General features: G+C 48.1%; 5 protein-coding genes across 5 annotated transcripts; 2 read left to right on the top strand and 3 right to left on the bottom strand.

The window, feature by feature from the left end:
- The first annotated feature begins 6,232 nt into the window (after nucleotides 1–6,232).
- On the top strand, nucleotides 6,233–7,411 carry DEU56DRAFT_823769 (uncharacterized protein). Its single transcript, XM_041354222.1, has 5 exons — nucleotides 6,233–6,408; nucleotides 6,461–6,576; nucleotides 6,631–6,717; nucleotides 6,771–6,986; nucleotides 7,039–7,411. Exons 2-5 carry the CDS (start codon nucleotides 6,517–6,519, stop codon nucleotides 7,306–7,308), a joined length of 633 nt encoding a protein of 210 aa, XP_041204744.1. The 5' UTR covers nucleotides 6,233–6,408; nucleotides 6,461–6,516; the 3' UTR covers nucleotides 7,309–7,411.
- Nucleotides 7,412–7,626: 215 nt separating this feature from the next.
- On the bottom strand, nucleotides 7,627–10,193 carry DEU56DRAFT_823760 (Alpha/Beta hydrolase protein). The gene is made up of 16 exons (XM_041354221.1): nucleotides 9,864–10,193; nucleotides 9,706–9,809; nucleotides 9,592–9,650; nucleotides 9,477–9,531; nucleotides 9,194–9,424; nucleotides 9,120–9,141; nucleotides 9,000–9,071; nucleotides 8,865–8,946; nucleotides 8,599–8,809; nucleotides 8,517–8,548; nucleotides 8,236–8,466; nucleotides 8,153–8,173; nucleotides 8,088–8,095; nucleotides 7,905–8,034; nucleotides 7,835–7,856; nucleotides 7,627–7,777 (listed from the first exon to the last, which is right to left on the bottom strand). The coding sequence occupies exons 1-16, from the start codon at nucleotides 10,045–10,047 to the stop codon at nucleotides 7,727–7,729; spliced, it is 1,515 nt and encodes a 504-aa protein (XP_041204743.1). The 5' UTR covers nucleotides 10,048–10,193; the 3' UTR covers nucleotides 7,627–7,726.
- Nucleotides 10,194–11,051: 858 nt separating this feature from the next.
- On the bottom strand, nucleotides 11,052–12,329 carry DEU56DRAFT_961036 (Alpha/Beta hydrolase protein; the record flags this gene model as incomplete). Its single annotated transcript, XM_041359328.1, has 4 exons — nucleotides 11,052–11,857; nucleotides 11,907–11,917; nucleotides 11,967–12,103; nucleotides 12,159–12,329. 4 exons carry the CDS (start codon nucleotides 12,327–12,329, stop codon nucleotides 11,340–11,342), a joined length of 837 nt encoding a protein of 278 aa, XP_041204742.1. The 3' UTR covers nucleotides 11,052–11,339.
- Nucleotides 12,330–14,228: 1,899 nt separating this feature from the next.
- On the top strand, nucleotides 14,229–16,641 carry DEU56DRAFT_961028 (alpha beta-hydrolase; the record flags this gene model as incomplete). Its single annotated transcript, XM_041359327.1, has 14 exons — nucleotides 14,229–14,410; nucleotides 14,460–14,608; nucleotides 14,663–14,727; nucleotides 14,775–14,815; nucleotides 14,866–14,940; nucleotides 14,995–15,002; nucleotides 15,052–15,117; nucleotides 15,171–15,240; nucleotides 15,298–15,565; nucleotides 15,625–15,730; nucleotides 15,784–15,835; nucleotides 15,890–16,140; nucleotides 16,193–16,230; nucleotides 16,284–16,641. The coding sequence occupies 14 exons, from the start codon at nucleotides 14,229–14,231 to the stop codon at nucleotides 16,533–16,535; spliced, it is 1,623 nt and encodes a 540-aa protein (XP_041204741.1). The 3' UTR covers nucleotides 16,536–16,641.
- Nucleotides 16,642–17,856: 1,215 nt separating this feature from the next.
- Nucleotides 17,857–18,490, bottom strand: DEU56DRAFT_713850 (uncharacterized protein; the record flags this gene model as incomplete). The annotated part of the gene is made up of 2 exons (XM_041347553.1): nucleotides 17,857–18,116; nucleotides 18,184–18,490. Coding segments are annotated over 2 exons (567 nt in total), but the record flags the coding sequence as incomplete, so codon positions are not given.
- Between the last annotated feature and the right edge of the window lie 2,314 nt (nucleotides 18,491–20,804).

Here is a 20,804-nt window from a genome sequence, read left to right as displayed (position 1 = left end):
CACTACGTCAGATGTAAACGTCGAGCTTTCAAGAGTTTCCCAAGAAACAACACATGATTCATGTAGCCTAGCGATCGTGACTATTCAAGAAGCTGCATGAGCACTACCAGCCTGATTCGACGGGAATCCCAATTTGACATGTATTCAAAGCCACAGAAATACGAGTTTGTTTCATGTGTAGAGGCGCAGAGAGCGAGATACTATCGAGGAAGGCGCGGATGATCACAGGGAACACTGGTTTTGATCAATGATGGTGTGGAATTGAACAACCTTGGGCGTCTAATCATGGACGTCTATGGAAATACAAGTTAACCGTGCAGGGAATCCTTATCAACCATCAATATACGTATACGTCGTACACCTCTGCAGCTTCCAACAAAATTCCTCCAAGTCCACCACGATCCCGTTCAACACAACCAAACATCAATAAAATGTCGCAGCTCCTTCCAAGCACGATACCCGATCGAGAGTTTGAATACCATACGGACGGCATACGCTCTGTGGCAGTTTTGCCCGATAAACGACGTATGGTCACGGGCTCGAACGACAAGACACTTTGCCTGTGGGACTTGAGTACGGGTGTGGTACTAAAGAAGATGGTGGGGCATTGCGATAGGGTTCGGGCGTTGGCGTTGTCACGAGATGGGGAATTGATAGCAAGCAGTGATGAGAGTGGAGAGATCATGGCCTGGTACGGAAAAACCGGGGAATCTCTCACTCAACCCATAAAAGCCCACTCCAATTATATCTTATCCTTGGATTTTTCACCTGATGGAACAGTTCTGGCGAGTGGCTCATTCGACGGAATGACCAAGTTATGGAGTACGAAAACATGGCGCCTCCAAGGAACTCCAATCCAATGTGGTGACAATGTCCGCTGTATCCGGTATTCGCCGTCTGGCGAACTTCTTGCGATTGCAACGCACAGGGACATCGAAATTTATAATCCAGACAAGAAGGAACGCGTCGCAAACTTCAAGGGTCACATACAATGGAACTGCTCGCTCGCATGGTCGCCTGATGGTACACGTCTTCTCTCGGGAGGACATGGTTACGATCCAACTATACGGGAGTGGGATACGTCGACCTGGCAGCAGGTCGGTGATCCTTGGACGGGCCATACTCAGGATATTAATGCTATTGCGATTCACCCTACTGGCACACTCGTCGCTTCCGCATCTGAAGACAGCAGTATTCATCTCTGGCAGCTCTCAGATCGACTAACCATTGCCATCTTCGAGCACTCATCCATGACGAGATGCGTCACTTTCTCCATGGACGGCAGGCATATTCTCAGTGGAGGTTATGATAAATTAATCTCAGAGTGGGCGATACCCAAAGATGCATTGCCAACCGAAGTTCTCAAGAAATCAGCATCAAAGGTACTTTCCTGTCAATTTTTTGCTCCCCCACCATCTCATCGCGTCTTTTTGATCTAAAGGTTCGAGTTTCGGAATCGGATTTGAAGGTAAATTTCAATCCTCAACTCTGACAACACAATTCGAGCATGCTCCGGCCGCAGATCCTCGCCATAAATACAACTGCTCGCAATGCATGCATCACGGGTGACTTGTCTACCGCTGAGGCGCTTCTCACACACGAGATCGATACTAATGTCAACGACTACACATCGTATGGCAATCGCTCATTCATTATGGCACGAAACAACGACTGGGACCACGCCCTTCACGATGCAATCAAGGTGAGATATACGATCCATCGTGGGTGCCTCACGAAAAGTTAACTTTCATCGTGATTCGGACATAGTCTGTCACCATTCAGCCCTCCTTGATAGGCTATATCTCCAAGGGAATTGCCCTCTGTGGAAAAGGGCAGGTTCAAGACTCGATGAAATCGTTTGATCTCGCGTTCATGTTCGCCGACGATGATTCAAGAATTATTCATTTCCTTCTTTTGATAAAGGTACATTAACTTTTTTATACACTCCGTTATTCAATTTTGGTTTTTAGGCCATCGCTATTTTCAATGCAGATCAACATGAAGAGGCAATCATACGCGTGCAAGAGCTAGCCAAAGCTTGTCCGAATAATGACACTCTTGCGTGTCGCGTCGTCGAAGTGAGTGCCATGTCCTTGATCAGCCCCACGTTCGTACGTTGATTCTGACCCCTCTGAATTTCGTATATTAGGCATATCTGCGTGTTCGACTCGGAATCAGTGCTATGGATGATGCGCGTCACAATGAAGCTGTTGACCATTTCACTACTGCTGTCAATTCCATTGCCTTCTCATCTACATTAGCCATTCATTCTATATACGAGGACTTGGTGGTGGTACGTTGATATGATTCATACAGACCTACTATTTATGCTGAACTCCGTGCTTTTTGCAGCTCTTCGGATGGGACCTGAAGTCCTTGTGGCAACATGCACACCAGAAATGGTGCGATGCGCTCCTTCAGGTAGGTAGACTTGAAGAAGCCTTCCAATCGTATGAACACATGATGGATTTGAGTGACGAAACTACAATGTCCAGCTGTCTTGACTGGTCCAATGGCAAGTTCAAAGTCCGTCATGTCATACAGGCTAGAATCCTCATCTGGATTTCACTCAGCTTTCAAGCAAGAATGCAGCATGCTCTATCTCGACAATGGAAATTCTGCCCTCGCAGCAAGTGATTCTGACCGGGCTATTGACTTATACTCAGCGGCGATCGACCTCAATTCTACGACCGACATTATCTTTGCAAACCGCAGTAAGGCTGAGTTGGAAAGAATGTTATGGGATGATGCGCTTCTCGATGCGCAAAAGGTACGATACCATTTCGTCCAGTTGTTTTGTAGTATCTAATGTTCACTTTGGTGATATGTAGGTCATTGAACTCAATCCTTCGTCTCATGTTGGATATCAGTTGAAATATAAAGCGCTTCATGGTGCACAACACTACGACGAAGCTATTGGGGCCTTCCAAATAATGCTCTTTAAATTGAACAGCGCTGCCGACGTGCAGATACGAAGTAAGCCCTTAGTATCGCGTGCATTAAGGTGCTTAACTCTTTCCTCAGAGCTGCGCCAGCAGTATGTTACACCCTCCACAGCAGCAAGTGTCATTCGAAAGGCCATCGTTGTTCAGCTCGAGACTGCCCCAATTCGTCTACTCAACACTGCTACGGGGCTCTTGTGTGGCCGAGAAGCACAGATAAAAGCGTTCAATACGAGCACGGAGTACAATGAGCTTCTATTTTCGACTATGGCGCACCCAGACCCCCGAATGGAGCATATCACAGAAGTGGTAGCGACGTACTTCCGTTGTGTTATGCTATCACACAGATGGGAGGAGAATGAGCCATCTCTGGAGGATGTTCAGAACAAGGATGTGTTCAAATTGAACTCACTCGGCGGAATTGTAAAGTTGCAGAAATTCTGCGAAATCGCTCGTGATGCAGGGTATCGCTGGGTGTGGAGCGATACATGTTGCATCGACAAGAGCAATAACGTTGAGCTGCAACAATCACTGACCTCCATGTTCGTCTGGTACCGCCACTCGGCGCTTACGATCGTCTACCTTTCGGACGTTCCGCCTTCATCCAAGTCTGGTGCATTGGCGAAGAGTGAATGGAACAAAAGAGGATGGACTTTTCAAGAATTCGTGGCTCCGAAAGTCGTGCTCTTCTATCAGATGGACTGGACCCCATATCTCGATGACCACTCACCCAACCACAAAGAGTCCGCTGCGATCATGGAGGAGTTGGAGGGTGCGACGGGCATAGATCGACAGGCCCTCATAGCCTTCCTTCCAGGGATGAGGGGCATTAGAGAGAGACTTCGATGGGCGTCGGCACGCATTACCACATTGCAGGAAGACATCGCATATTCATTATTTGGCATATTCAATGTCCAGCTGCATCTACATTACGGCGAGAACAAGCAAAACGCGCTCGGGCGCCTCCTGCAGGATATCATAGCTCGATCGGGCGACATTACTGCCCTCGACTGGGTGGGACAATCCTCCGACTTCAATAGTTGCCTTCCAGCCGATATTTCATCATACGCAGCTCCCCCATGCGCCTTGCCATCTTTGTCTGAAGATGAGGTTCAAACTGTGCGAAATATGGTGTCTGCGAGGACGGCTTTGATGCTCTATACCCAGCTTGACGATATGAGCGCTCCTCGTTTTGCAAACTGCAGACTGCATCTGCCATGCATCTCATTTCGTGTCACGGAAGTCATACGGAAACGTGGTCCAGCCCAAGAGACCCATGCCACATATGGAGTGAAGGCAGATGGGCTTCATGATCTGCAAATCACCACCGAAGAGACACTGAATCAGTTCTCGCGGGCAAGGCCCACTCGACAGACATTCTTACTTGTCCGTCCACGGGACCGTCATCTCCTCGGGCTGCCTGACTTTGCAGATGACTCGGAGAGCTTGGGAGAGTGGTCCGAACCCGCGTCTCCGGTGGACGACTCGTCGGTAGAACAGGAGCAAGTTGATTCGGAATCGAGCGAGCAAGCATTGCGATTGCTTGTTCGCCTTGGGCAACCTTTTGGCGCATTTTTGCTAGCGCAGCAACGCGGTGGAGAATACAGAAGGATCGCGTCGGACCGTGATATCATTGCACAAGTGAAAGACATAGCTTCTATTCACAATATGATGGAAATCAGGACCCTAGAAATATTGTAACGGTATGGATTCTTTTACATAAAGACCAGGCGGATTATTTGCACCTTGTACATAACACTGTACGTATGCTTACCATGCATGCTTGATGCACAAACACCGCGACTTTCCTTTGAAGCGGCCGACAGCGTCGATGAACCCTTCCCCGAGGCACCACTTCTCCATCACAGTCCTACACGCCTGGGGTTCAACCAAACCTGGTGTTTGTAAATATAGAACTGGGGATCTCGTAACTTGAAGTTTGCGACCCTGTGACGCAACATCAATCCTGTCAAATGTTTGTCACAACGATACATAGAGGTACGCGTATTTCTAGTTCCATCCGAGCGCTGAGCGCTTGTTTAGTACACAGCACTTTGATTTCCGCTTCAAACACGAGGGTGAGGCAATGAAAGAGCCTCACATCTCAAAGTTGATTGGACTAAACGTTGTTCCAGCTTCCCCGACTCCCACTGCCTCAACGCGCAATCAAGCACTCGTATTGGTGTTTGGAGTGTTTGATTTCAACTCGTGAGTGGTCCTCTAAAATTTTCTGCTAGGCAAAGTTGACCACTCACTTACCAGTGATATTGATCATCAAAAGATCTCCGGAAATACTCGGGCAACATCACCTCCTGTATACTCAGTCCCGCAACTGTCACGCATTGAAGATAGGCCCGTCGACTCCCCAGCAAACTTTTCCCTTGCAAGATCACTCGTTCTAGTTCAAGATCACGGCGAGCTGTTCTCGCATACATTTTCCACGATCTACTCGTAGCCGAGACGCCGGGCGCTCACAATGTCCTCCCTAGTCAGTAAGAAGCAACACACGCCAGCTGTTGCTCCCCGCCATAAGATGCGAGGCCATACCCAAGGCGTACGAGGTGTCGTGTACCTGCGTGGTGGACGACGAATCATCACATGTTCTGTTGACGGTTCACTCCGACTATGGGAACTCGAGAGTGGCACACAGATAGGCAGCGACTGGCGAGATGGGGATGAGACCGGAGTGACCACCATAGCATTATCTCCCAATGGTAACACCGTTGGAAGCGGATACCTTGATGGGAAAGTGAGATTGTGGGATGTCGAGACGGGGAAGGTCATAGCCAAGTGGACAGGACATACTCAACGTGTACGGGCAATATGCTGGAGTCCAGATGGTGGGCGAGTGGCGAGCGGATACCAGGACGGGACGGCAAGAGTGTGGGCCGTTGAGAGCGGTGATTCAGAAACTGTCCTAGGCCCAATCAAGACTGGGCATCAGTGGGTGTGGGCTATAATATACTCACCTGACTCAACAAAAATTGTGACGTCGGCGGGCGCATTCAAGGAGAGCGTAGTCAAAATCTGGGACGCCAAGACAGGAGAGCTGCTCACCACGCTTGATCATGACCCAATGGCAGTTCACAGCTTGGCCTGGACATCAGATGAAAAGAAGCTGATATCCGGGTCATTCGATGGTTCAATTAGGATATTTGAAACTGCCACATGGCAGCAAATCGCAATCCTCGAAGGTCACAAACGCGTTGTCTATGCCATCTCCTTGTCTCAGAACGACTGCCTCCTTGCGAGTGTATCATGTGACGAAACAGCACGTCTGTGGAACCTTGATACCAACCTCCCTGTTGGTCAACCCCTCCCGCACAAAAATCGCGTAGAATGTGCGGCCTTTTCCACTGATGGAAAGCTGCTAGTCACTGGTTGCTGGGACCGAGATGCATATGTGTGGGACACTCATGCAATACTTGAAGAAGTGGGCCTTCAAAACCTCTTGTCCCTTCCTGATGTGAGTGGAATCAATCACCCACCCTGTCTTTCCTGACAATCCCCGCTCTTAGGAATTGCGAGGTGGACTCGAAAAGAAGGTTTATAGTGTCACATTACTCTTTGCAGAATGGCAAAGACAACGCTAATAACCTACTCGCAGGTCGCAGTCGGAAAGTCGTTGATAAATGTGCGTGGCACTTTTCAAATATTCCGGTAAACATTAATGGGGCATCAAATCTAGTCTAATGTTGGGCGACGTCCAGACCAGATCAAGGACGCTCATAGGCTACCGCGAGGCTTCTTTGATGACGCGCGAGACGGTGTTCAGGTGGGTTTATCAGCATTTCCATTTATTGCTTCTTCTCACTTCCGTGTTCTCAGTCCTCGGCGACGCGTGGTACCCATACTCATTTCTCTGCTCACCGCACTCTCACACCTTCGGGGAGTCCACGTGCGCTCCTTGATCGCATTTCGTTGCCCTTCGGTCGCTCTCAGCCAAGCGAAATCGAAATCGAAATGCAGCAGCACCCAAAGCCATCTGCCACCTCTCGTGGTGATCCCTCTACCATTGAAGTTGCTAATGTACCGGACGAACAGGTGTGTTTCTTAAGCTGCGTTTTCGAACACCGAAGTCCAATCATTTCTGTAGGCATCTTTAGTTCCGCAGCCGGAACGACATCGAGACAAGGCAAAACAAACACAACAGCAAGACCGATCTCAAGGCCAAGCCTTGGCATTGCCATCACACTCTAGGTCTGCAGCCACCTCGCGACCTCCTGCTTATACTGCTAGTCCTACCACGCTAGGTGCAGCAGGCACACGCTCGCAAACTGCTTTGGTCATCAGGAAGCCCACACGGTGGACTCGTTTCTTGTTGCGTGTTTGTTGTGTAGCTGCTGAACCCGCTGATGGTTATTAATACATTCGTACTATTGTAATGTCGTTGTAGATTTCTTACACTAGCGCATCAATACCATCCAATTAATGAGATACCTCCTCGTTCTCTAAGTATTTCCATGACTTCCTCACCCTTCGTTCATCCAATGAAGTGTTCAAAACTGGATGTAGACAGCGTAAAAGTTGTTGGATCAGTTGATTAGATTTGCAGCACACCTCGATATTTTCTGGCGGTCGAGTCGCATACTGGCGAATGTCAGTTGCAACCATCAATGTAGGAAGATGCACACAACGCCAGCCGCAGGACCTGGGCGCTTGGTCTGCACTAGGCGTTCGACTCATCAGTAATCTGTTCAATTGTCATATAACCGCTAATTCAAATATTCTTCTGTTTGCGAAATGTTATGGTATGTAAGGGAAGAAAGTGTTTATCGATATATCTAAGGCGTGTCCCTAAAGCCCATCAGGTACTGCATAATCTGGAAGGCAGCCTGAAATCATCGGTCTTTACGTTAGACCACACTTGCATGACGGCAAGGTCGACTTACTGCTGGCGCAAACTGCGGAACCCTACGGAAGACATTAGAAATGAGACCCTGCATATTCTAGTGAACTCACATATGTCCACTTAAGGCTACTTCGTAATAAGTGAGTCCCCGCTCTGAGTGCATCGTCCCATAGGCACCCACACCATCGACAATGAAGCTGTCATTGGCGATAGGCGTCTGGAATCCCTGCAACCCATTCCCTTGAATATAATGAGTGACTAGTAGCGTATATCGAAAATTACTAGGCACGCACAGGTCATACTGCAAATGATTCCTATCGTTTGAACGGATACATATCACGGTCAAGAAAGCACTTACTTTTGAAGGACGATTCTTGTTCTGATTCACCAAACCATGCATTAGAATGGACGAAAAGGAAAAGTTTGCGGGTGAAGTCATACCCTTCTGCAATGAGAATGAAGTCTGCAAGACCGTGCACGATGACGGTCCGCTGATTCTTCTCGATAACATTGGGTAACACGGTGAAGGCAGGGGGCAAGCTGTTGTCTCCATTTGGGAAGACATTGATATTAGAGCACTCCGTCCACTTGGTGTTAACAGGCGCGTGGATGGCTATCTTCACATCCTTCCTGTTAAAGTAGATCGGAGACTGCTTCTGTGGGAAAGAACCTCTAGAACTGTGTCAGCCGAGTTGCACTAAGTAAACAATTGAATGACATACGGGAAGCCTAGGACATCCCATAGAATCGGATACTTTGTGGAGAAAATTAATATACTTATGACGAGAATTGTCATCGACTTACCGTGTCCCAGATGCGATAGACATTGAAGGCGGGATTGATGATCAGCGCGCCATTGAAAATGTCATCCCAGACATCGCAGCCTTTGGCAAACTCAACAGAGTCTCCTGGTAGGGGAAGAAGGCCTGTTGGAGGGTATGTCACGTACTTATCCATGTAGCCGGTGTAATTGCACCTCGCGGCCTTCTTCTCGAGGTAGTTCATGAACGTCTGACTGGGATCCAATTGGTGAGTAACCTGCCAACTAGATTCGAATGGAGTGAACAGACTTAAAGGAGAAGAGACCAGCGTATTTGTTCACGAAGTCCACTGCAGGAATTTCCTCTTGTACCACGTCCCACGAGAGTGAAGCTGTCATGTATAAGCTCTTGAGAAGAGACGACGCAAGTCAAAATGTTACTTACGGTCACTGATCCATATCCCTTGCAATGAGAGGTCTAATAGAGTGGGATTCTCGTAGATATAGTTTGCGATGTCTTCATTGATCTATAAGTTACGTTCAAAGAAAGGGACTTCGCACTCACAAGGCACATATGTTCCAGCATACTGAACACAATCAGCACAATGCTTGAAAAGACTCTTTGAGAGATAATCTTACACTTTCACCCGTTAAATATAGCTTTTTGCCTTTCAGTTCCGAAAAGACCTCAAGGAACTGCTGCATAAAGCCGACGAGTTGAGCGGCGACATCGTCCTCATTCTGTACGTTTGGAATGCCTTGAGAAAACCCCGTTCCAACAGGTTGCTCCACCCAAAGGACGGAAGAGAGGTTGGTCCAGCTCTGTTGATTCACCGTTGGTTTGGCCTGACCCCAGGACCAACTGAAAGGCTTTATATTTCTCAATCAAACGAGTCGTTCCGTTGAACAACAGAAAACCTACTCCATTCTCTTGCAACAAACCTTCAAGGGAAGAGCAGCCTGGGCCACCATTTGTCCTGAAGGAAGAACGCGTCACATTTTTATCACCTGTGAAATTGGACCAGCTTCTCACGCACCAAAAAATCAGATCATCGAGACTTCCTTCGGGACCGGGAGGGAAAAACCAGAAAAAGAGCTGTTGTCTTCGATGTCAGCAGAGGCCACGCATAACTAAGTACTCATGTGCACACCTGACGCGTCTCGTTAGGGCTATTGCTGATGGGTAGAAGACCTGCCCAGCTAGGACCAACGTTGAAGTCAACAAGAGGGAGTGAGCTGCCATCGACGTAAAATTCTGGATGAAAATGAATCTAAGGCATTAGATGTTTACATGTAGCACTTAATTCACCTGAGGCCTTGGGGTTCGTGAATGTGATATTCTGAACACCATTGCGCTTCACGGTTTGAGGGCCACTAGTCTGCCAACGTTTTGTTGCTTCGATTTGGCGTTCACTAATATCATGCTTGATCATCCTACGAGCGCTGGCGGCGACCACTGCGAGCAGGGCCGCGAACACTGCAAGAAGACGCATCACCGTAGAGCAAGCCAATTTGAGTCTTTGAGGGGAAAATAGCGAGTCGTCTGGTGTCGTATATGGGATTTTTATTTAGAATGGGTATTTCTGTAATTGCGGGAGAGAATGATCAGATAAGACCATATGCATACAAGGGTGGATCATGACCTGCTGGGGAAAGTCACGGTATATATATGGGTGGCACCATGCGTTCATTTGTCGCGCAACCTACGTGTATGGCATCAGATAAGCAACTGGGGGCCGTAATCAACCCTGGGGCGGAGCTATTTTGATGCGGTTCTGCCGCGCCTGCCGCGGTCGTGACGCGGTATTGACCAACTGGCAGTGCAGGCTTTCCTTCAAGTTAGTAGGTGATATGCTGGGCCAACACATCTGAATTCTATGAGGGATTCCGCCGGACAAAATCACCGTGCTGTAAACAATTTTCCATGGCAAACATAAACGAAGAAAACCAAATTTCTGATTACGTGTACGTACGCCAGCGCATATGGGCAGTCGCGGGCCGAACTCGTCAAAGTTGCGGAGTTTCGGTATGCGAAATGAAACTTCTTCTCAACGTTCATGCTATCCCGCTCCTTCTGCCTGTGCCCTCAATGCCATCAGCTCCGAAAAAGTTATGCCTGAGGTGTACATTCCCTCGTTCTGGTCATAGGTCCTACCTCTTTTATGCACCTCGCACTCACCGTGGTGCATCAACGCCTTTTCCGCCGTGATGCAATGCGCATGACAATCAATAACTGCTGTCCAGCTTCACCATCCATAGTACTACTACCCAAGCCTCTGGAGTCTGAATGAATGCACCCAGACACCCCCAGAGCGTCTATCTCTCGGAACGTTTTCGACCTCTCAGTTCAAAGTGATGGGGAGTAACTTGATGCGCGTATTTACCACATCCATGCGTGTACGGCTCACCACGCTGGCTCGCATAATAAACTCAGTGGGTGACAATCATATCAGTCGGAAAACAAATTGAACTGCTTTTGGAAGGTGGAGAGTGCGCTTAACCAGTACAAAGTCTATGTCAGCGGAGGCCAGCGGTCAGTTGCAGGCAGAGTATTGATGTGAAGTCGTCGTCAATAGGACATTGCGCAATCGACGAGTCTCGGTCAATATTAATGCGGCGCGCTGATAGATGAAGATCGCACAAATTTTTACCTTTTCTGATTTGACAATCGGATTTCACTTGAAATTTTGCACTTCACCACACAATTATTTGTTTGATTTTGTCCGGTCGTGCCCCATATCAGAATTACAAAATTTATGGTGAGCCGTGATAACAGATAACAGCCCTACTTGGTAACAAATGCTAGAATCTCCTGAACGACCTGGTCTTGAAACTCGTAAAATAACGCGTGCCCTCCACCCTTGATGACAACGACATTCTTATTAATGAATTGCTGGCTCACTTCTTCCTCGGCGACAGCGTTGTCGATCTGTTTATCAGCGTCTCCGTATAGATGAAGCAATCTCAATCCCTCCCTCCCCGCAGCAAAAAGTGCCCGAGGATCTTGCTCGCGCGTAAGGGTTGTCTTCACGTCTTCGGCGTTCACGTTCCTGAACGCTTCAACCCAAGCTTGCCGGTCGTCCCAGTTCAAAGTGTTAAGCTCATTGAATGTGGAGTCTACAAACTCAACCCTCGCTTTCTCCGCATCTGCCGCGTCCGGGCTGACGAGTCTTGGCCGAAGGTTTATAAGGCTTTCTTTTGTCAAAACCTCCATGATTTTTCCGATGTATGGGAGAGCGGAAACATAGATGATGCCTGACAGGTAGCCAGGACAGTACGTGCAGACATCCACCGCAACAGTCCCTAGGTGAGTGTTGTTAGGGCAGGGAATGTTTTTACACGACTGACTCACCTCCTAAACTCCTGCAGATTGCTGTCAGGTAACTTGACACAGTGGAGTTTGCGCACTCACCAGCCGAGTAGATAAGGCTTTTGTCTCTCAAATTCCTTGGTCACAGCCACGAAATCCTCAGCGAACTTGCGGGAGGAATAATCGATCTTTTTCGGATGTTTGCCGCTCCTACCATGACCTCTCATATCATACCGGACCTGCAACATTTCATGCATTGTTTGAAAAATGGGGAAAACGGCAGGATCCACCTACAAGGTATATTTTGGAAAGTAGCTGATCGTCTCCAAAGAGGTTGTTGAATACGACTGTGGATAACCCTAAGCCATGAATCAAGACAACGGTTGGACCGTCGAGGTTGCCGATGCCTTCAGCAAATATTTGGCAATCGTCGGAGGATGTCACGAACTTCGAAACTTTCGACATCTTGGTGATGAGAATTCGTTAATGCCAATATCGGATGGTGAGTTATTATATATGTGTGGATCAAGGCGCTAACTAGCACAGTTTTTGGTTCATAGAATGATCTCGCAAGCTACTCCCAGGAGGAAATGGTGACGTGACTGATAGGCAGGCTGACATCAAACAAGTGATTGCCGAGATGCTGATTCCATTGATTCTCAAGGGCTGGATTGATTGATCTCGGAGCGGCGACTCGAATTCTCGGTTTGATGACATCCAGTTTAGCAAGGCCACCCTATTTTTCCGAATCGTTTTGTTTTTGTCATCATCACAACGGGGCTAGCTTGATTGGTCTCGATACTACATGATGGGGGCTGTGTTGGTTGATGTGTGTCGATACTGGGTCCATGGAGGGCCATGTGAGGCCATGTGTTGATTAATATCAGTTGAAGCGACAACTCGAATGAAACCCTCGACTTCTTGATGTAATGACATCCAGTGTACAAGACCATCCGAGTCATGGGTCATAGCTAACCAGAGTTATCGGATACGTATGACGGCCCACCACTTAGAGTACCAGTACTTGCAATTGCGGATACACCCTACTGGTTGTTTGAGGCTTGCACAATGGTCTATCTGCCAGTGCATGGGTTTCGATTTCCTCCATTCGCTGCTTAGGTATTGCGTTGACAAGTGGGCTGCAAATACTCAGGGTGAGCTCGCTGACCGGATACTCAATACATTTGATCATGCAGTGTCGAATGGATACAGCAATTGCAAGAAGGCCACTTATGGCATAAGTCGCAGGTTTTTCCAAATGCTTGGCGAAGCGCTCGTTTCATGCCGCTTCCATCAAGCCTTCATGCATGTTTCGAACTTTAAAATGGTGCAGTGTATACCAGTAGGCACGTATGCATCGTAAGACTTGTCTACCGTATCAGGTATGCCTCGGTTGCAATTGGTCTTAACAGTTTTGAACGTTGAACCACCGATGCTCTTTCTATTAGTAACTAGTAGGATCTGTCAAAGATCTGGATTCAAACCTGCAGACAGGCTCAAGCGTTCATGCCCCTCCCGAATTTGAGAAATCGGTCGTAACAATCTCGGGATTCTACACTGAAAACTCTCTAGTCAGTTTATCCAACCGACGCGCAAATCGGAGCAAGGGAAGGTGAAACAGACGGAGTTCATCAGCGAGCTGTTTGGCTCCAAGAAGTGTTTCAGCTGCAGGCCAGCAGTTATGGATTACTCGGTTTCCCCCAATACTTAATGGGAGGTACGAGGAGAGGGTGATCTGAGGAGAATAAGAAGGTGCGACTCCGAGTCGGTCCTGATATTTGAAAATCTGAGCCTCTCCGTCTCTGCCTGATCTTGGCCTCCCTTCTTGTCAGTCTATCCCTATTTGCGGTTATCCTGTCCCATTCGTTATCGTCGGCTTCTATTGCAAAACGTTGCACATATAAGGCGGACTGCGCGTATCTGTGTGGATTGGGCTATCGCGAGGGACCTTAGAGATTTCCAGTACGTCGTCGAAAAAGGTACTATGAGCAGAAAGTATGACCATTCTCCGCGGATTATTGGATGAGGGCCAGGGGGATGTGGCTAAGAAGCTGCTGAAAGTGGCGGTGGCGAAGGGTTATTCGGATGCAGTGTCAGTGTGTATGAGATGTCAAGGTACCGATTTCGTATGCACTGCTGTTACATACATAATACTAACGGCACAGAAGGAAGTGAAGCCCGACTTGACGAAAGCTGGATAGCATCAAGGAACATAATTGTACGTCGAGCCAAAACGTTCAGGTATAAATTGGGATTGCGTCCTTGGAAACCAAGCTGTACATGTGTAATCGAGTACCCACCAGGAGCACATTGACAAACTGTGGGCGCACTGCAGTCTTAACATTACGCTTTCCTCTGCAAATGATGAAACAACTCGCGTCGGTTACATTTTTAGCCCTTCTCCTGCAATCCAGCTCAGTGGATTGCACAACGCAGCATGGATTCCAACTTCCTGCTCCAATCGCGAATTTGGATGATGCAATATTCACCGGCACATTCGTCGGTGACACGGCGCAATTTCTCGGCATTCCGTTCGCTCAACCCCCGTGAGTATGCCTCCAATCAGTATTTGGTCAATGTACTGAGCATCTACAGCATCGGAAGCCTCCGTTTGCAGGTCCCACAACCCTTGCCCCCTTATCAGGGCCAGCACACTGCAAGCACCTATGGTCCAGCCTGCCACCAGCATGGATCCTCGATACAACGATGGATAGTACCAGGGACAACTGAAACAAGCGAAGATTGTGAGTATCCAACGCTCTGCTTTCGTTCAGGTGATACGAGCAGTTCTCTCCTAGGCCTTACACTCAATGTCTTCACGCCTGCCGTCAAGCTCCCTGGGTCAACATTGCCTGTAATCGTTGTGAGTCTGTTTTTCCCCGGTTTGGTGTGGCTTGAACCCAGTTATAGTTTTTATTCCCGGGTGCTTTCGAAACCGGCAGTGGTAAATCGTGAGTTATTTGGTGTCGGGTTTGTGCAACGAGGTTATAACAATCTACAGAGGATTCGAAGATGTCCTAGTTAGCAGATCTGTGCTTTTGGATGAACCTGTTATCTATGTCAGCTTGAACTATCGGTAGATATATTTCCCAACATCTCACATGTTCTTTCTGATGACGAGGTTTCACAGGTTGAGCGGTAGGTTGTTTCAAAGATGTGGGGCGTTATCCTTACTATGTCATCATAGCTTGGGGATTCCTAGCGAGTGAAGAAGTCAAGCGGGCTGGCACAGGAAACCTTGGACTCCGAGATCGTGAGCACACTGGTTTTTTTTCGCTTTGCCTGAATTAATCCAAATGTCCTCAGAGCGACTTGCGCTTCATTGGGTGCAGAAGTATATCAGTGCATTTGGAGGTGATCCGGCAAAGGTAACCATGTAAGTGCCCCTGCTAATCATATATGTATGACCTGGACGAACCTCAACACCATAAAGATGGGGCGAAAGTGCTGGAGCAATATCCGTTGCTCTCCAGATGCTTGCATATGACGGTAACAACGAAGGTCTCTTTCGCGCGGCATTCATGCAGTCAGGATCCCCGACACCAATGGGCGACATCACCCACGGCCAACGTTATTACGATTTTATTGTTGACAAAACAGGGTGCAAAGGGTCGAACGATACCTTGGAATGCTTGCGAGGAGTACCTGGAGATGTTCTACATGCTGCCGTGGACAAAACACCGTCCTCCTCATCTTACCAGGTTTCCAACTAGGTTTGAATCTTGGAAGGTTTGATGTTGACTCACTATCGTTGTGGCAGGCACTTGCTTTGGCTTGGATGCCAAGGGCAGATGGAATTTTCTTGACGGATAACTTTCAACGTCTCGTCAAGGAGGGAAAAATTGCAAACGTACCTTTCATTACAGGTTTGTGTGTTCGTTGGTTGTGGTGAAGCACAGGTGGCTAACTCGGGACGTAGGTAGCTGCGATGACGAGGGCACATTATTCTCCTTCAGTACTACTAATATCACGTACTGAAGCCCACTTTTCCTTTTCAAATATGCTGATTGATTTCACTACTGTAGCACCAGCGAAGACTTTCGTGGATACTTGGAAACGTATTGGGCGCCCAATGCAACAAATGAGGAGATTGATGGCATCTTGGACATGTATTCCGAAGACCCAATCAAAGGGTCCCCGTTTGACACTGGAAACTTCGACAAGCTGACCTCTCAGTTCAAGCGCATCGCCGCTTTCCAAGGGGATTCAGTGTTTCAAGCGCCGAGGCGTTTCCTTCTAAGTGAGCGGTCGGGGAAGCAAAATACATGGGCCTATCGTGCGTGGATGTACTTCACCTGTTCGAATTTAGAAGATAACATTCCTTGCAGTTAACAAAGGCCACAAGGCAGTTCCACTGCTGGGCTCGGTACGTTGGTTTCAGTCAAAGACGTATTCAAGACGTTGCTCAATTCGTCCTAGTTTCATGGATCCGACTTCGTTGATGAGATGTTGGGTGGATCAGGGAGCCCGTTGGATTACTTGATTAGATTTGCAGCCCACCTCGATCCGAATGCAAATACCGGCATTTTCTGGCCCCAATACACTGCTGAGTCAAAGGATATGTTGATGTTTGGGGAGTGGCCATGGTCTCCGCCGACCATCATTCAGGACACCTATAGGGAGGAGGCGATGGAGTATTTGATCAACTTCGGTCTGGCTCACCCTCTTTAGCACTAATTTGCTACATAGCAATACTCTTTGCTTGACAGTACTAGTGAATTGTTCACCGTGTACAGACGCCAGAAGTAGTCTGGCGGCAGAATGTAATATGACATGGACAACCGGCGTACGCGTTTCTGCCCGATCCTTATCGTATGCGACAGGCAACTCTTCCGTATTAGAGTCATCTAAGCCAGTCTGATCTACGAGGCAAACGATGGAGAAATGGAGACAAAGATCGATTTGTGCAAGGTGGCTATCGATTCCAAACAAGGTGTACCGGACCATTTTGGGCGTGCTGACATGTAACTTGGCCATAATGTCATCGACCTATTGGAACACACATCTTCCCAGTTCCGACTTGGTATGTTGCGATGTACCTAAGGATTCGAGATGAAAAGACACGATTCCTGCAATCCACGAGGGATGCTGGAACGCTAAGGATTATCGATTAATCCTGATTCAGAGCGCGTAGCGGCAGCAATAATTGTCACTTACGCAAAAAGACACGTCCATGTAGATCGAGGGCAGTTCATGCTATCGTTGGTCGTTAACAGTCCGTAAAGTAATGTAGGCGAGGCGCATCGGGAATTTCTTGTGATTGATCGTCCACGTAACCCGGGTCCCGTACAGCATATACTAAGGGTTCTGGATGTCGCGATCTTTGACCGCCCACATGCTGGGAAGTTTGTCCTTACATGTACTGTGACTACTGTCACGAATGCAGACGTGTGAAACACTGCCATGTCTTCCCCGGAAAATAAGCAGCAACAGACGGCAGCGGTGTTGAATACCTTCCTGGCGGACGACGCATTATCACATGTTCGATAGGCAATTTCCAACCACTGTAGTACAGACGAGATGAGGGGCATGATATATGAAGCACCGTTAATGTTCACCATAGTGGCATTGCCTCCCAACAGCAACACTTTTGCAAGCGGTACTGACAATCGATCACTTTCAGCTTTGCATCTAGTCCATTTGTATCGTCGTTGTAGATGTCTCCTTATCCCACTTTAATAACGTCCCATCGTCCCTGACATACTTTTACCTCTGAATCAGTCTAGTTTGCACTCATAGACATCAATCAAATACACATCATGAAGTCGCATACATACATTGATACAACCAGAGAATCAAGCAGCAATTAACGCCAGACACAGGTACACATCACATCAATCAAGTAGTCATTATAATTATTAACAGCAAAATATCATTAGTTCCTTCTTAACCGCATTGAGTTATGTGACGCAATGTACATTGCGTATAACGACATCCAGACACCAGTTGTAACCTTGTAGGCGCGTACAACAATCACCGAGCGGGCCTAACCAAGCACCTTATCAATGAATCGAGCGCTCGCGTTCTCCGTGAGGTCCCAGAGTTTCTTTGTCTTGCGGCGAGAGCACTTCAACTCCTTCTTCCAATCCGATACTGTAAACGGTTTAGCTTCTCCACAGCGAATTGATTTAAGCCGCTGCTGGAACCAGAACTCGCATGAAGCATTCCAGTAGCCCGTCCACAGGTTGCTGTTATTGAATTCACTGGGCCGTGGCCACCAGTACAGCGTTTCCCAATGGTGTCGTCCACTAACTTCCGCTAAAAAGGGTCAAGAAGTCAGAATGTGCTATGTGTTCTCATACGAGATTTCGACGATTACCTCCAACGTGATATACACCACAGATCAAGTCCACTTCATCACGAGTGAGGGCATCGTCCCAGGCCCAGGTTGATGCTTCGTCTTTGGTAGTCGGGGAAAACAGCCTGGCCTCTCCGAAAACCCACACATCTGAGGACGGCCCGTTGACGAGGCCTAGACGTCCTTCAAAAGACGTTTTGCATAACCGCCACAGAATACCGCCTCTGAGAAGCGCAGCGCGTGCGTGGGGGTGCGTAAGGAAGTCTTCGCGTTGTAGTTCGTAAGTTGTGTAGGTATGTGCGTTGGGCTGAAATGGGAATGGACGAAAAAAATTGTCGAATACAGTCTTAGGTCGTCGGGGCAGTCTGTCAGGAGGAGGAGTAGAGGATAACCCTGGTGTGAAGAATGGGATCCCTAAACTGACGAATTCTTCGATTAGGTCTTCCAAAGAAGGTCCCCATTCGTTCCTAATAACTTGGAGGACTGTCGTAGCGTGCGGGACGACGAGGGTCCACGACCGGACGTAACGCCCGTTTAAGGGGATGATGCGGTAGACGGCCGGAATGAGCCTAGTTTCGCAGACAAATCTAAAGGAATACGCGACTTTCTTCAGAGAGATGTTGGAATCCTGCAGGTCCCATAATGCGGGAGGTAGGGGTTTACCCTCGTTCACATGCAAGAATATATAGCGGATAGATGCAACATGGTCGTCATCTTCTACCCGGACATCTTTCTCCGCCATATACTTGCGCACTTGAGAGATGGTGGGTGTTGCATTATAGCTCGGGAGAGAGTCCAAAACCGACTGAGGGCAAGGCTTCATGCCGTACCTTGTATGCAAGATGGTCTCCAGATACTGCCGGGGTAGTGTTTTGCCCTCGTCGACATTATGGCTTTCAGAATCGCCAGGTCTAGCGAGGTTCTGTGCTTCCAGAATCGCAATTCCTGTGCTGTCAGTTGTCAGTTCTACTCGCCCTCGCGGAGTATTTTGAGTTGCCACGATCTCCCAGTCCTCCAAGTCCTCGTCCAGGGTGGGGGTCGAGCAAGAAGGAACCATACTGGAGGATTCGCTGGACAATGAGTGATGATGATACGAAATTGGGATCAGCTATAGTCAAGGCTGAGTTGGAGTGAGTGTTGATATAACGTTGATAGGCTGATGCGTCGGGTTAAATACGAAGCGCGCAGCGATAAACTTAGTGAGCTCGTACCTAGGGGATAAGTTTGATGGACGACAGATCTATAAGTGGAGCGAGATTGACTAAACTCGAAGGCAAAACTTTTGAACTCAGTGCAAGTGACAGAATACTTGGGAGTAAGATGACTGCTTCTACCAGAGATGGCAGCCATGTGGGCTTATATACGTCGAATCTCGGTGAAAGGGTCCAGCGTTGAGCGTTAACCGAGTGGCAAGACCTTAGAACATCAAAGGGAGGGAGTAACTGAAACAATGTACTTAGTACCATCGGAAGCAAGTGATTACATCGAGAGGAAAAGAGGACTCGTACTAGGATTGTATTTCCCTATGTCGATTCATCGTGACAACTAACATCTGACTGCTCCGACTAATTAGCGCTTACAGAGGGCCCATTCTTCCCAACAAACATTCGTGTGTAATTTGCGTAAACCAGATGGGTATTGTTCCAATTTGATTCGCGGCCACAAACTCTCTTCTCACTTTCGGGAAGTTCACGGAATTTGTGGCTCATACAAGGTGCGTGTCGAGTGTCGATTGAAGCACTGTGGACGGAAGTTCAACAAAGAGAGGCTCTACAAGCACTTGGAAAAGGCGCACCTTGGATAGTATACGTGTGGCAGGACTGCGGAAAGAAGTTCTCGTGAAGGGATTAGTCTCCATCTCCGGCGCAAGAAGATTTGCTCAATCCGAGTCCGTAAATGGTGAGTCTTTTTGAGTACTGTCCACCGGCGTGTGTCAAGATTTAGCCCTTCAACAGCGGGTAATGTGCAACAAATATGTGCTATCAGCCATGACCTCGATTAATGCTTCTATGGATAGCTTATGGTTCGATGAATTGGAAGAAGCATATTACACAGCAATAAACCTTTTAAATGCACACAGGGTATCATAATGGGACGCACCTTAGTCGACAACTTATATGGACAGGTGCGTGATATGCTTCCTCGACTCTTGAAACCGAATATTCACCGGCTCGACTTACAGTCGGTGCTTCTCATAGGCGATCGGAGTGCTGAGTTCGTCTGAGCGGTGCTACGATTGTTGTGAGTGATACTCCTGAAAATATAGCCGCAAAGCCACCCTGATGGTCAGGATCTCTCAAGTGGAACAAGGTAAGGCCCTCGACTCACATCGTCTTGCCGGGTAACCTGCTCTAGTACAAAAACCATACACGTTGAGGCTATGGGCCGTGGATACGGATATAGGGTCATCAAAAATGGATGGGACATACTCAACAAGTGGGATCATTGTGCTGGAGTGTAGACGTTGAGCAAGTGCTGAGTGGTTCCTGGTTCCTCGCACCGGACAGTAAGAATGTGGGACGAGTGCGTCATTGGTGCAATAAAGACTGGTATTCGCAGAGGCATACTCTGAATCGCCCGACTCAAACAAAAATTGAGGCGGGCGGACACAACTAGAATGCAGTAAAAATCTGGGATACAAA

This window comes from Suillus clintonianus, assembly GCF_016758775.1.
Source record: "Suillus clintonianus strain FC179 chromosome Unknown DEU56scaffold_83, whole genome shotgun sequence".
In the NCBI taxonomy this organism is placed as follows: Eukaryota; Fungi; Basidiomycota; class Agaricomycetes; order Boletales; family Suillaceae; genus Suillus; species Suillus clintonianus.
This window is presented reverse-complemented; position numbering and strand designations above follow the sequence as displayed.